At 37.4% G+C, this 14,627-nt stretch overlaps 2 protein-coding genes across 2 annotated transcripts; both read left to right on the forward strand.

The window, feature by feature from the left end:
• The first annotated feature begins 2,077 nt into the window (after nucleotides 1–2,077).
• On the forward strand, nucleotides 2,078–5,124 carry stmn1b (stathmin 1b). Its single transcript, XM_079626342.1, has 5 exons — nucleotides 2,078–2,200; nucleotides 3,936–3,981; nucleotides 4,095–4,267; nucleotides 4,353–4,544; nucleotides 4,659–5,124. Exons 2-5 carry the CDS (start codon nucleotides 3,966–3,968, stop codon nucleotides 4,722–4,724), a joined length of 447 nt encoding a protein of 148 aa, XP_079482468.1. The 5' UTR covers nucleotides 2,078–2,200; nucleotides 3,936–3,965; the 3' UTR covers nucleotides 4,725–5,124.
• Nucleotides 5,125–7,024: 1,900 nt separating this feature from the next.
• Nucleotides 7,025–13,631, forward strand: paqr7b (progestin and adipoQ receptor family member VII, b). Its single transcript, XM_079625090.1, has 2 exons — nucleotides 7,025–7,184; nucleotides 8,639–13,631. The coding sequence occupies exon 2, from the start codon at nucleotides 8,675–8,677 to the stop codon at nucleotides 9,737–9,739; it is 1,065 nt and encodes a 354-aa protein (XP_079481216.1). The 5' UTR covers nucleotides 7,025–7,184; nucleotides 8,639–8,674; the 3' UTR covers nucleotides 9,740–13,631.
• The last annotated feature ends 996 nt before the right edge of the window (nucleotides 13,632–14,627 follow it).

Here is a 14,627-nt window from a genome sequence, read left to right on the forward strand (position 1 = left end):
TTAATACATTAGTGACGAATTACCATAAAGCCAGTCAATGACAGGCCCTCACATACTCATTTTTAAATATATACTGTATATATTTTCTATTTGTTGTCTTTTCTATTTGTTTCCTTTCTCTGAGGGGCTTTGGGAGACAGAGCAGAAAGACATTGGGAGGGGATGTGTTTTTTTTGTGTAAAAGCATATGCAACCAGTATGTTATTGTGGTTAGGGTATGGGAGGGGCATCACTCGTATGGAGGCTAACATCCCCCACTCTGTCCAAAGAGGAGGAACATTACATAACACACTGGCATTACGTTTCATGACATCATCCAAATATCCAACTAAAAATTTGATGACTTCAGCCTATAGGCACTGGGAAAAAAAATGTCTGTCTCAAAAAAGCAAACACTGCATATAAGAAGCAGACCAGCATTCAAATAGAAGTGTTTTTCTTTTCTTTACCTATTCATGCAGGCTAGTGTGGATTCAGTGGTCCATTAGAGAGAGAGAGTCTCTCTGTCGCTCAGTGGTTCTGCAAACTGGGTCACTGTCAGCGGTGGGAAATTAAACGCACAGTATCTATCTGTCTGTCTGCCTGCAGACATTTTGATCCTCAATCCTGCCAATAGATGTTCCAATACATTTATCAGAATTTTGGCATTAATCTATGCACATCTGGTCCACATGGGTCAGTCAAAGTGCACATCTGGCTGTGGATAGACTGGCTTTTAAAACATTTTTAACAGATCAGGTGTCAGTTTTATAGATTTAGCCCAATTATAACACATAACAAATGAAGATCAGGACGTGGTGTTTTTCATCATGATCAATTTGTATTGACAATTTTAGACTGTATACTAAAAGACCATCGTTGGACTGTTTTGTATATTGGATATGTAGTTTTGATAAATACTTACATGATGCATTCAGCGTTCCTTAAAAATGCCAAGCAGCAACATGTGTGATAAGCAACACATGTGTAGCAAGTATGTCTCTGAAAGACCTGCTGATAAATTTAATTTTAAATGCGAAAATGGCTTTTATGATAGCCTTTGCCCCCAGTAATACCAGGCCAAAAATTTCCTTGGCCGTTTTTTTTTTTCAGCTTTCTTTGTGTCTTTGTGTAAGACACCAGAGACCCTAGACAGGGCGAGGCATCTAAGCACCATCTGCTCCCCCTTTTCCCTGGGCAGCTTACTAAATGTCTCCCCCCTTATACAGGATGAATGAGATCCAGGGTGGGGCAGGAGGAGACTGGCAGAGCATGATACAAGCACTTTTGGACAGACAAGGCCTACAAGGAAAATATTAGAGAGATTTAACTGAGGAGCAAACAATTTCATATAATAAATGCATGCCATTATTTTCCTTTGGATAAGAGCATATTAAGTTATTATTTGCAATGTAATATTTATGCATTTAGTCAAAACAAGAAGTAACTGACTCCAAACATTTGCCTTACTCAGGCAGAGACCAAGACCATTCAGTGACACAGAAACAAACACCAGCCACAAGACAGTAAAAACAAGTCAGCTTGAAACGCAGTGCTGAGACTATCAGCTCTGCCATTTAGCTAAAGTTCATGCAATGACAGAGGATTCACTGAGGCATCGGAAAGAACAGAAGCAAAACAAGCACTAATGCCAAGTGAACTGTTAATTGCCAGATTGCATTGCTCTAAAAACAATTTGTAAAGTAGGTCACATGTTGCTGCTTTGTTCTAATAATCTATTGGGCTGTATCTGCATTACTAAGAAGACTATGGGTGAGGTCAGGTATAATAAAGTCTCATCTCATATTGCCTTGAAGTTACTTTTTAAGGAAAATAAATTTGCTAGTCTCAAGTTGTCATATTTTATTCCTCCAAATTAAGCTACATAGCTAGGCCTACCAGTGATTCACAATGACCATTTAATTTATGACTTCTTCTGTTCAAAAACAAGCATTATAGCCTATGTGTAAATGTGAAGATGGCGGTCATATGTCATCATATCAATCATTTAAATGTAAATTAGGACTACGATCTTATTACGCAGTTAAAATAATAGCGTAGGCCTACTACATATCCCAGAACTCTCTACTCGACAGTCATTGGTCACATCAAAATATGACGTAACACATTTTGGTCCTCTTTTTGCGCGAACGGTTGATGCTGAGGCAGAGAGGGATCTGCGCGCGGTCAACTCTGGCTCTGATTTCCACTTCATCTAAAGGTGTGTGGCTGTGTGCGTTTTGTTTTCAAATATAAATATTTTTGCAATGTATCCCAACCGTTCCTCACGTGACCGGCAATGAAATTATCAAAACTGTAAACATTCACAGGGTTAACTTACTTTTTTTTTTAAGTAACACCATTATTTACTTCACTCTTTGGGGAGGGGACGTAGATAATATACAAGAGCATCGAGAATATTCTATATGGTTAGATAGTTAACGTTACCGTAACAAAGAAAGCCATCGCAGCTGCTCGTCGTCGCGCGACCATTAAGATTTTGTGTTTACCGTCGATTAACGTTAATCGGGAGGAATTTTGCAAATGGTCGAGGTGCAGCTCAACATTAGCCGACTGGCTTTTATTAGTTCATTTTGAAATGTTTATTTTGCTGTTGCTGGCACAGACTTGAACCGTTTTTTAGTTTACCCTAAATTTTAACAACAAGCCCGCCATATAACGTTAACGTTAGTCCAAAATACGTGACAGGTGATCTAAGGGTCTCGACGTCTTTTGTCTTCGTTGTTTGTGTATTCACCAACCAATCCGGACAAATGCTTTTATTTAACTTCGCATGCACCAATAACATCGATCAATGAACATAAATTATATCAATATGCATTTTGCATGTCAGCACTGAGATTATTATTATTTTCAGTGGGCAGTGCAGTAACGTTAGTGTCTGGTGTGAAATGAGAGAGATTTGGGTGTGATCTTGTTTGCTGGAAACGTGTCATAGCTACATTCGTATCATTATTTCTAAAGGTTGAATTCAATATTAACATGTTCCTTGAACATTATTAGGCTATCATCATTGTTATTTAATGTGGTATACTATGTAATATAATGGATTTTTGCACGATGTTAAAATGGGGGTTCAGGGTGTATCTCGGCCATCTATTGTCTCCAGATGAGATCCTGCATCCCATCGGATAAGCACTAACAGTTAGCAGTGCTGGATGTTTATTTTCAGCCATCGAGTGATGATTTGTTGTCAGGTCATATTTAAGATGTCAAGTTTGTCTAATGCTTTAATATGCGACGAATTTGTACAACGAACTAGCTCGAGGATCACTACCCTGTTTGTCTTTGTTCGTTTCTCACACAATATCCCCTTTGTCTCTCTCAATGACCAGTTCGATCACATTACATTACAGAAATAAATGATTTGTTTTCTCCACATTTCAACCGAGTGGACACCCTGTATTGCAGATTATAATTGCACTTTTATCGTGAAATTGGATGATGATGACAGCACGTCTGAATAGATGGATCCGGTGGTTATTGTGCTGGCAGCGACTCGTCCTTTTCTTGGCTTCCAGCAAAAAGAAGGATATATTGCCATTTAATAGGCAGGGCATTTTGCATTTTTAACAAGAGTTTTGTATTACTTGTTTCCTTCCATTAATATCATTCACTTAGTAAATTATGCATGACTATTGTGGCGACGCCACTCCCTAAAGTGTGCTATTTATAGTTATTTATATGTTTTTTTTCTTCTTGTATATATCACAGCAGAGACTGATTCCACTCAAATGGATTTTTCATGAATAGCTTACCTTGAAGATGTATAGCTCAGGCTTGTTTACAATATATGAATGTTAATACTTGTTTACAATATGTGACAGAATACAGATGATTAAGAGAAAAGATTGTGTACGCATAAGTTGCATCAATGTTAGTAGCAAAACGTTTATGTTATTATATCTGATATTATTATGACTTTCATTTGGCAGGTGTGTGAAACCTTCGAGGTTAGAAGTGCAATGGCGTCCTCTGGAGGTAAGATTTGATTTCTACATCAATATGCTTCACTATAACCATAATCTAAATGAAGTCATTCGGCAAAGAAAATGGAGCGTGGCTTATTAAATGCAACACTGTACCGTTCATAGACTTTCAGGTTAAGGAACTGGACAAGCGTGCCTCAGGACAGGCTTTTGAAGTCATCCTGAGTCCCACGGCTCCAGATGCCAAGGGAGAATTCCCACTTTCTACCCCCAAGAAGAAGGAGGTATCTCTGGATGAGATCCAGAAAAAGCTGGATGCAGCAGAGGAGAGACGCAAGGTAAGTGGTTGTTTAGCAATGAATTGCATACTGATCCTGCATTCTGTTCCTCATTTTCTTCTTCTTCATTTGTTCCCCATGTTAGAACCATGAGGCAGAGGTCCTGAAGCATTTGGCTGAGAAACGAGAGCATGAGAAGGAGGTCCTTCAGAAAGCAATGGAGGAGAACAACAACTTCAGCAAGATGGCAGAGGAGAAGCTTAACCAGAAAATGGAAGCCAACAAAGAAAACCGCACAGCACGCATGGCAGCTATGAACGAGAAATTCAAAGAGAAGGTGTGTGTGTGTGTATAGATGAATACATACAGTATGCATTGTGTATTACTCCATAAAACTTTAGTTCTATTGAATAATACATTATTTTAATGGACATTTGTTTCTTTATTTTAGGACAAGAAGCTTGAAGAGGTACGAAAGAACAAAGAAACAAAAGAGGGGGGCGAGGATGAAAACTAAGTTTCCTCTCTCATTTTCCTTTTCATTTAGGGTATAGTGTTGGGTTTTTTAATGTATCCAAAGATTTATTTTTTGTTCCATTAAATGGCCTGTTTTCCATGTTTGGATCCATGTACTTGCCACTTTTTTATTAAGGGGTTTTGGGGGAAAGCTGGTGCACAACATTTCATCACTGTGTGTATTCAGTTGTGTCTTTCATCATCCCCTCTAACCTGTAGATTTGTCTAGTTGCAGCTCTATAGCATTTAAAATGAGCAGTGTTTTACTGATAGGGATGCATGCCTGTGTTATGCATAGGTCTAATATATACTTGGTATATTGCATTGTGCACCTGTTCCCTTGTATGTCAGTACTGCCATCCTTTGAGCTTAATAAAGTTGCACAGTTGTTTGTTATGGTACCAGTTTTGCCACTGCCTCTTTGTTGATCTGCAGTCAGACAGAGTGTAATGTGGAGTAAAATAACTTCTTAACATTTGTACATTATGGGCATGAATGGCAGTTTCTGTAATTCTATATAGAAAAAAAGATTTTGCCAAAATAATAATTTAATCTTTTGGGACACTTATTGATGTACTCTTTATAATCTGCATGATATTTTTAGTGTTAATACTAAACATTATCCTCAAGCATTTCCTTTACTAGATCATACTTGTAGTAATTCATACCTAATATGCGCTAATGAAAAAATAAAATGCAAGTACTTGGAAAGGTGCGAGTTAAAAAAAACTTTACAATAAGGTTTCATTAGTTATCATGAATGGCACTTCTACAGCATTTAATAACATTTGTTAATGTTAATGTCAACATTTACTAATACATTATTAAAATCAAAAGTTGTATTTGGTAATGTACTGAAATAACATGAACAAACAATGTAGCTGTTAACTAATGTTAACAAAGATGAACAATACAGTAAATAATGTATTGCTCATGTTAGTTCATGGTCAGTTAATACATTAATGTTAACAAATGAAACCTTATAGTGTTACCAGCAAATCGAATAAAATACGTTGCTTGAGACTGTATTTGAACTATACTGGCATCTAGTGGTTTGAGTTTGTCAAACAGGTATTGGAAAGGGTTTTTGTGAAAGATCTCAAAATGATTTCAGAAAAAAAAAACATTGACATAATCACCTATTATGGATTTATCCTTTTTTGCCAAAATAGAGTTACGTGCATGAAAATGTATTGCTTTGCAATGATGAATGGCTTGTTGTCCACATGCTGTCACGTTATGATGTGTTAAGAAGTAGTGCATCAATCTTTTCTAAAAATGAATTATACCATATTTCCAAATTCTAAACTCCCTTAGTAGATCAATAAAAAAGAATAATAATAAAATAGATCATGCCCAGTTATATGTTGTTTGAATACATGTTTTTTAATTGAATAAAATTAAAATGAAATCATGTGCTTGTCTGTGTCATAGGAAGGTTTATGAAGTCATCCACATATTGTTATGACCCAGCCTGAATTATTCAGTCACTACAGTACTGTAGACAGAAAAGCCTATCAATATGACAATTACATTTACAACAGGAAGTCTTGAATCATTTTTATTCTGCCTCTTTGACAACTTTATGCTGGTACAATACTGCAAATTGCATTGAGCTATGCTATTATCACTTGACTGACAAATATTTTGCCTTCCTGTGACTAAATTCACAATGTGGATCTTTGTTTCCACTGTGAACAGAGTATGACAAGGACACATTGTCAGCCAGAGTGCCTGTGTGGGTGATGAGATAAGCCTTCACATAGTTTAACTTTAGCACAAGAAGAGAAAACAGTACATTCACAATGTGTACAGTACATATAAGACAATGTGTACAATTAAAATGACCTTTAATTTAATTAATAGCAATTACAGGACAATAAAATGTGTTTAATACATGTGGCTTTTGTCAAATATGTGCTGTTAACTCTGAATGTAGGGGAATTTGCTACTTTACACATACAGTAGCACAAATATATGGGCACATATGTGATATATGTGCAATTTATAAAATATATCCCATAATATATACACACATCTTTTGCCGGTGTGATACCTCAGTGGCTCTCACATCGCCGCTTTTATTAAAGAGGGCATGTAGGCGGTATTAATAAAAAGAGGGTAGTTTCACATTTCACAGCCCAAGAGAAGAGCCCATACATTTGACAGGGTGTTGCCACCTTTCAAGGGTGTTTCCTATTGGCGAGTTACTCTAGACGAAGGCGGGGACAATGCTCTTCGGTCTTTCTGATTGGACAGTTTACATGCCCATCAGGAATCTTTAGATTTCGTCCATCTGACAGCGGTACTGCAGGGAGCTGACAGGAGCCTCTCCCGCTCAACACATTTTTACGTAATTTTTCATTATGAAATTTTCTTTGTTTTATTTCGCTTCCTCAAGACGCATATGAAGGCGCTGTTAAATGCAGTTCTCTGACTGAGGGGATTGTCCTCCTAAAAGGTAAACCAGTTCATTTACCAATCATTTGTTTAAGCTTAGGCTAAATGAAAGATGAAAATTATATCCACCCTATGCACTATATATTATTTTAGATAAAGTATAAATAAACATACATAGCCTTTGTGTTGAACCGTTAAGGTGTACAAACGGGGAGAATGAATTATCATAGCTCAAAATAGATTATCGTCATGCTTTGTTAAAACATGTACAGTAACGTTACATGAGGTAAGGAAGAAAACGTGTTGGGTTGCTTGCACCTGTAGACGTTGCATTTCGTCAAGACATATCATTGTTGCGCTTCCGGCGTCTCACGTTTCTTTTTCGAGATGGATTTTACGAGACAGCTTGCGGGTGTAGGAAGGGTGTCTTGTCTGCCTTTTGGGATGCCATCACTAAAATTGTCCACAGCTTCCCCCCTTCTATTACGTATTTTTATCAGATTCGAAAATTTTAAAATCATTATTTTCCCAGACTATTTGTTTTCTAGATCGATGATTTCGTTTGATCAGTTTCGTCCTTATTATTTAATGTGCACGAGGAGCTTTACGCAGCGAGCTGATGTTACGTAAGCGGTGAGAAGAAACGCCTCGTTTTACATCACGTTACCTTCATTTTCAGGATGAACCAGTTTTTGTTACCAAAAAAGATAGTAAAGATAGATAAATTCGGTAACGTTTTTGATAAAATAAAATTGTAATTATCCTGATATTTCATTTTAATACTATCAATTTGCATGGATCGTTAGATTGTGGTTTGCATTCAAATAGATTGGAAAAAACGTAACCAATAAAAATTATAGGCCACAATCTTAAAAACATACCAATTAAAACGTTTTTAAAACGCAAACCTTTAAAAACATAAGGGTTCTGCAACTTCAGGTAGCCTACTTTTATGTCTTAGTAGTTTTATATTTTATTATAATTTTATATTAAATGAACAGTGTTCATCTTATTTCTTTTTGTTGAAATTCACATTAAAATGTGTTGGAAACTTTTTACTATGTCTTCATGATTTATTTTTCAAATGTGTATTTTGTAAAATAGTTTTATCCAGCTCAGACTTTTAAATGTTAACCTATGAAAATGTCTACAACTTTGATAATCTAAATGGAGTCATTTAAAGTTATTGTGAGCCAAAGTTTATATTGTGAGTAATACAAACAATCTTTAATTTTGTTAAATTAAACAAAAAATTAAATATAAAATAAAATGTATTTGTCCTCAGCATGACATAATTTCCATGACCATAATTTCCTCCACAGAATGTTATACAATAACATCTGAGCTGTAGTGTACATTTTTATGACTCATATGTGATGCATATATTCAAACTCTTGGTAGACAAATTAAAGTGGTAAGAGTGTAAAAAAGCATTGTGTTTAGATTGTTTCCCTTGTGAACTTGCCAAAGAATGCAAGGGTAATATTTAACTGTTTAATACTTTTCCCCAAACAGATTTCACGCTAGACGGCCGCTTAATTTTTCCTCACTATGGCGACCGTTGTGATGGAGCAGATTGGGCGGCTGTTCATCAATGCACAGCAACTTCGCCAGATCCCACGTTTCCTGGAGTCAGCCTTCCCTAAACTGCCTTGTACTGTGATGGTGAGCGATGTGCCGTGGGTTTTCCGCGAGTCACACATATTCACGGGCTACCGGCCGCCTGACCAGAACTGGCGCTACTACTTCCTCACTCTGTTTCAGAGGCATAATGAGTCTGTAAATGTGTGGACACACCTGCTGGCCTCCCTCATTATCTTAGTCAAGTTTCAGGAGCTGTCTGAAACTGTGGATTTCCTGAGAGACCCGCACGCCCAGCCGATGTTCATCTTGCTCCTAGCCGCGTTCACCTACCTGGGCTGCAGTGCGCTGGCCCACCTACTCTCAGCCAAGTCTGAGCTCTCCCATTACACCTTTTATTTTTTGGACTATGTGGGCGTAGCCGTTTACCAGTATGGCAGCGCCCTGGCCCACTTCTATTACGTTGTCGAAGAAGAATGGCACGCTCAAGTGCGAAGCTTTTTCTTGCCAGCTGCAGCCTTCCTGGCCTGGCTGTCCTGTACGGGCTGCTGCTACGGCAAGTACGCCAGCCCAAGTTTGCCCAAGTTCGTTCACAAGCTATTCCAGGTGGTGCCCTCGGGCCTGGCCTACTGTTTAGACATCAGTCCGGTGTTCCATCGCATCTATAAATGCTACAGCTCCGAACAAGGCTGTGCTGACCAGGTGGTGGTCTACCACTGCTATCAGGTCCTCTTCTTTCTGATCAGCGCCTACTTCTTCTCGTACCCCCATCCTGAGCGCTGGCTCCCGGGATGTTGCGACTTCATCGGACAGGGCCATCAGATCTTCCACGTGTTCCTTGTGCTCTGCACTCTAGTGCAGATCGAAGCTGTGCGAATAGATTACAGTGAGAGGAGACCTCTCTACGAACGTCTTCATGGTGACTTGGCTCATGATGCAGTGGCTCTTTTTATCTTCACAGCATGTTGCAGCGCTCTCACTGCGTTCTATGTGCGCAAACGGGTGAAGGCGTATCTAGAAGAGAAGCAGGAGTAGATGTCATGGCAGGGACCTTGCTTGCACATGTAGGAGGGATTGCACTGGTCTACAACAACTGAAGCAACTAACAATGAAGGACCTTTTTATTATTTTTCAGTTTATCCCATATTTGCTGTTAATGGTTTTATTATGTGGCCTGCCAGTGCATTTTGAACCAACTGCTTTCTGTGTACCAAACTGGTGACATGCTTTAAAACATCATTACTCATCGAGAATGGCTCTAAAACGATGCATGGAATGTGCTCAGTTCCTAAGCGGATATGTTTGATGAGTGCCATTCCAACCTAATAAACCCAGTTTACGTGAGTTCTGTGAGGGAATGTCAGCATTTTGCTGACAGGTTAGCTTGCAGACTGAATAGTTTATGTAGACCATAACTGGATATGTTCATACTTGCATTGTGCCTCTAAATCCAACCTCATTTTGGTGTAGTGTGCTGCTCTTCATTATTTGTTACTCACATGTCATTTACACATTTGCCAGACATATTATATTGCATTCAAAGTACCCCCCCCCCTGCATTCCCTGTAAATCAAACCCATTACCTTGGCTTTGCTAGTGCCACATGCTACTGTTACAAGAATACACATGGGAAATTAAAATGTGATTAAATAAAGTTCCCATGCCTTTAGACCAGTGCAATTATCAAAATGTGGAGCTCAGATTAACCTCATTTGGATGTCAGTTAAATGCACAGGTCTTAAACCATGACAGAAATGTTACAAACTCCATAAGGAATACCTTACTGAAAGATGACTGATTTTTAACCCGTTTCTTTTTAATTAATCAGATCAAATTCCCCCCTCTACAGTGCTTTTTAGATTTTAAACAACAATTCTCGGTTTGGGCTTCACTTATTTCAACAGAGCAATGCAATGTCAAATTAACTTCTGACTTGCCTTACAGTGCGTCTAACCCATCCAGTGCCATGTTGAGGTTAGTTTAGAAATACCTGCGAATTGCAATCGATTGGTTTTGCACTCCCAGTGCACACTTCCCTGCCTTTTAGATGTCTAGCCAGTGAAAAGGGCTAAAATGCCGGATGCTATGGAAAAGACAGTAGGCAGGGTGTGATGTCACTGGATTGAAGTATAGGGGTTGTAGCTCAGTGGTAGAGTGCAAGCAATGTTGGACTAGGGCAGTCGTGGCCTAATGGTTAGAGAGTCAGAAGGTAACCTGAAGGTTGTGGGTTTGATTCTCAATGTGTTTGTGTGTGTGTTCGCTACTCGCTACTCCTAATGTGTCTTCATTCACTTGGATGGGTTAAATGCAGAGGACATATTCCAAGTATGGGTTACCATACTCATATCACTCACTTGTATAGTCAAATTGAAGGATTTCAATGCAACCCTGGCTGATTATTAATTTGACACAAAAAATGAAATACTGTGTGACTTTATGATTCTCAAAATTAGTAGAAAGTTGCTCAATTACACTTTTTATGCATAATATGTTACAATAGACAGTTCACACAAAAATGAAAATCCATCATTTACTCACCCTCATGTTGTTCCAAACCTGTAATACATTTTGAAGAATCCTCCAACAGTTTTTTGTTCAAGCAATGAAGGTCAATGGGGTCCCAAAATAACATTGGATTACATGGACTTTCATTGTAAATGATGGCAGAATGTTCATTTTTGAGTAAACTTTCACAGCCAAAGAGGCTTTTGAGAAACAATGACTTATGTCCTTCAATTCTATGATGTCCTTTTGTCATGAAGATGCTCCTTTTGTACACAAGGGCTATAACTATGGCCTTTACCTTTACTCATACCCTGATATGAATGCCTTGTGTGTTCTGTGCATACATGGATTTTTCTATTAGAAGTTCTGCACTTTATTTACAAGAACAGTCTGAGCATCAGAACTAATATGTGTTAAATGTATATTCTAATGTGCCTGACTACATGCATGCCTCCTTGTGTGAGTATGCATACAGGTGCTTGTCGTGTGTGTGTGCGTTTTTGAATGTATATGTATACCTATGTGAAATGGCTATTGATGAGAAAGGATATGAAGACTTCGTTTTAGTCTGAACCTGTCTGGCCTTTTAATGACCGTGAAATACATCTTGTGTATCTTCCCTAGTTTCAGACCTTGTCCATAACACAGATCCATCAGATAGAAAGTAGAAAGATAATCTACTTTACCATTGAAGTGATCCATATTCACCTGAGATCAATATTGTCACTAGACTGTTGCTGCATTTCCGGTCCCAGATAAAACAAATTGTTGCTATGGTATGAGCCGTTTGAGATATACTGTAGTAAAAAAATCTAATAAACGGTGACCAGCATTTATTTTTTCAACCTGGAACACATATGGCAGAAAAATGGGCCATTCACACAGACCATGTTTTTGTAATGTAATAAAAAAAGCAAGGTCTAGGGATGCTTTTTTTAAAAGTTAAACTTATTTTAGTGCTACTTTTTAAAAATGTCGTGTCATGCACACACGAGGCACTGCAAAAGACTAGTGCAAAGGTTAAATGTGTCCATCTAGCGCATATTTACATAGAACAACAATATAAAAGCAGCAAAGTGAAAAGCAAACGTAAGTTACAGGGTAGTGAAATCGAAAATGTGACTTTTTTTTACTTGAACTTGAACGCTGCGCTTTTAAAATGCTGTGTTGAGGCCTATACTGGAAAAGACGCGATACACAAGTAGAACGGACAAAGACATTAGTCTATCGCTTGTTTACCAAAATTTTTTAAATAATTTGTGTTTAAAACGCGAGACGCAGGGCAATGGGATGAAAAAACCCTGCATTATTTTAACTTGACACACAGCATTCTAAAAACAGCGCTCATGCTGTAAAAGACGGAAGTGCAACGTCTAGTGCATGTTTACATAGAAAAGTAATGGAAAAGTGCAATGAAATGCAAAAATGTGTTCTATTTTGAGCAGTACTTAGGGTTGAAGTTGAACTTATTTTAACTTGAGCCCCACGTTTTTAGAATAACAGGCCTAGTCATGCGAGAGACACTGCAAAAGATCCGAGCGGACCAGTCATACACGTCCGACAATGGAAAAGTAGCGCAGTGGAATGGAATAACGTATTCTGTGTGAACGGCCCCTAAGCCATTATAATATACCAGCAGACAACAATGTCACAGATTGATGATGTTGTCGAAGTCTGGGACGTTGTCAGTTGGCTCAAAATGGTGATTTACAAGGCAAATATCTCAGAAAACTATCACATGGTGGGTGCTTTATTTATTGAAAAACCATAATGATATAAATAAGAAATTATTTTAGAATATTCATTTTTACAGAAGAAAAAGTAAACAGAATATGTTGTTTTTACTGTTGTACCAGCCTGTGTTTAGGATATAAATGGACCCTCTGAAATCACATAGAGCGAACAGGGAGGCTGCCAAGCGCTGATGTCACTGAGAAAGACAACAGATGAGGTCATTTCCTGGCACGACCGGGATTTGACCTAAAGCCTCAATTCCTGTAATTCTCACGTGGAATTTTAAGGAACTCTAAACGATTTCTGCTAAACTGTGAAATGTCTCTTTCTTAAATTCTACTAATATACTCACCTCGAAGACACCTAAAGAATCGGAATAGACTTTTCTATTTTAAACATGCCCATGTTTAGAGTTTGTTTTAGTGATTGTGTTTCTTTTGTATTGCACTTAAGTGAAGAGGAAGGACCACTCAGAAAGTTACTTTATAGAACCTCTTGATTTTGTTCAGCACTTGAATTGAGTTTTTGACTGTACTCGACCACGAGCCGTTGCACAGAGCTGAACTAACACTCATGTTCTGCTGCAGTGCAAAACCAAGACTGTGTTAACCTAAACTATACCATTGTGTGTGGAAATGACTGTGTTGATGTGGTATTTAAGTGAATAAACAAGTGTGTCCTACCTTCCACTACATGTCATTGTGTTTCCTGTGCAGAAAAGTCCTCTTTAATATAAAACATCAGTTTGGTGTACGTATGCACACACTTACAAGTGAGTAACAATCTGTTATCGTGAACAAAAAAGCTATTGTAATCCATTCGATCAACAGCTACAGTGACTGTCACAGCTTCAAATGAAGTGATAAAACAACAATGCCAGATCACTTTGAGAGAAAGTTCACCCAAACAATGAAAATTGGCTCATTCACTTGGAATGATATAAGAGAGTAAAATGACAGAATTTTCACAATTTGAATCTGAATATGCAAAAGTGAGCTGTTTGCAATCTAGTACAGCGGTGTCTAGAAGCTTATTCCAATAAATGTATGGATACAATAAATCCATACTCTTTAGTATGGCATGTATGCCAATTATGATATTTTATCCAGCCTATTCATTTGTTTAATCATAATTCTGTAAAAAATAAAACTTAAAAACTAGCATTGTCATCTGTGAAAATGTTTTGCACTGTATTCCATCTTTTTCCAGTAAAACTGCTGGAAATAATTTTACGGCTTTTATTGCAAAAAATAAATATTTAAATATTTAGAAAAGTCAAATAAATACATGAATTAGTATATATATATATATATATATATATATATATATATATATATATATATATATATATATATAGAAAGAAAATAACTTTAAAATAATTTTAAAATACTCACTTGTCCACGTCATATAAATAATTTCTCATTCTTTTGAACACATTGCAAATGCTTTGGTACATTCATGCAATTGATTATGTACAGTTGTCTGCTGTTTACTACATTATTAATTTCTTAAGTCATGTTGCTCAAAATGTATTATAAATGTATGACTGGTTCTCTGTTGATTAATATTACCCCTCAAAACAAGTATTGCTTAAGTCATTAAATGAAACATTTATTTTTTATTTTTTATTATTTCTTTTGTTGAGCACCAAACAGGGTAAACCTGAAAGAAGAGGAGGAGTAAG

The sequence above is a fragment of the Phoxinus phoxinus genome (genome assembly GCF_949152265.1).
Source record: "Phoxinus phoxinus genome assembly, chromosome: 10".
Classification (NCBI taxonomy): Eukaryota; Metazoa; Chordata; class Actinopteri; order Cypriniformes; family Leuciscidae; genus Phoxinus; species Phoxinus phoxinus.

Excerpts from the sequence above, each read along its gene's own strand:
- stmn1b (XM_079626342.1), top strand. Across the intron at positions 4,268-4,352 it reads CAGCAGAGGAGAGACGCAAG|AACCATGAGGCAGAGGTCCT; the intron begins GTAAGTGGTTGT and ends TCCCCATGTTAG. Across the intron at positions 4,545-4,658 it reads ACGAGAAATTCAAAGAGAAG|GACAAGAAGCTTGAAGAGGT; the intron begins GTGTGTGTGTGT and ends TCTTTATTTTAG.
- paqr7b (XM_079625090.1), top strand. The coding sequence starts at position 8,675 with ATGGCGACCGTTGTGATGGAGCAGATTGGGCGGCTGTTCATCAATGCA.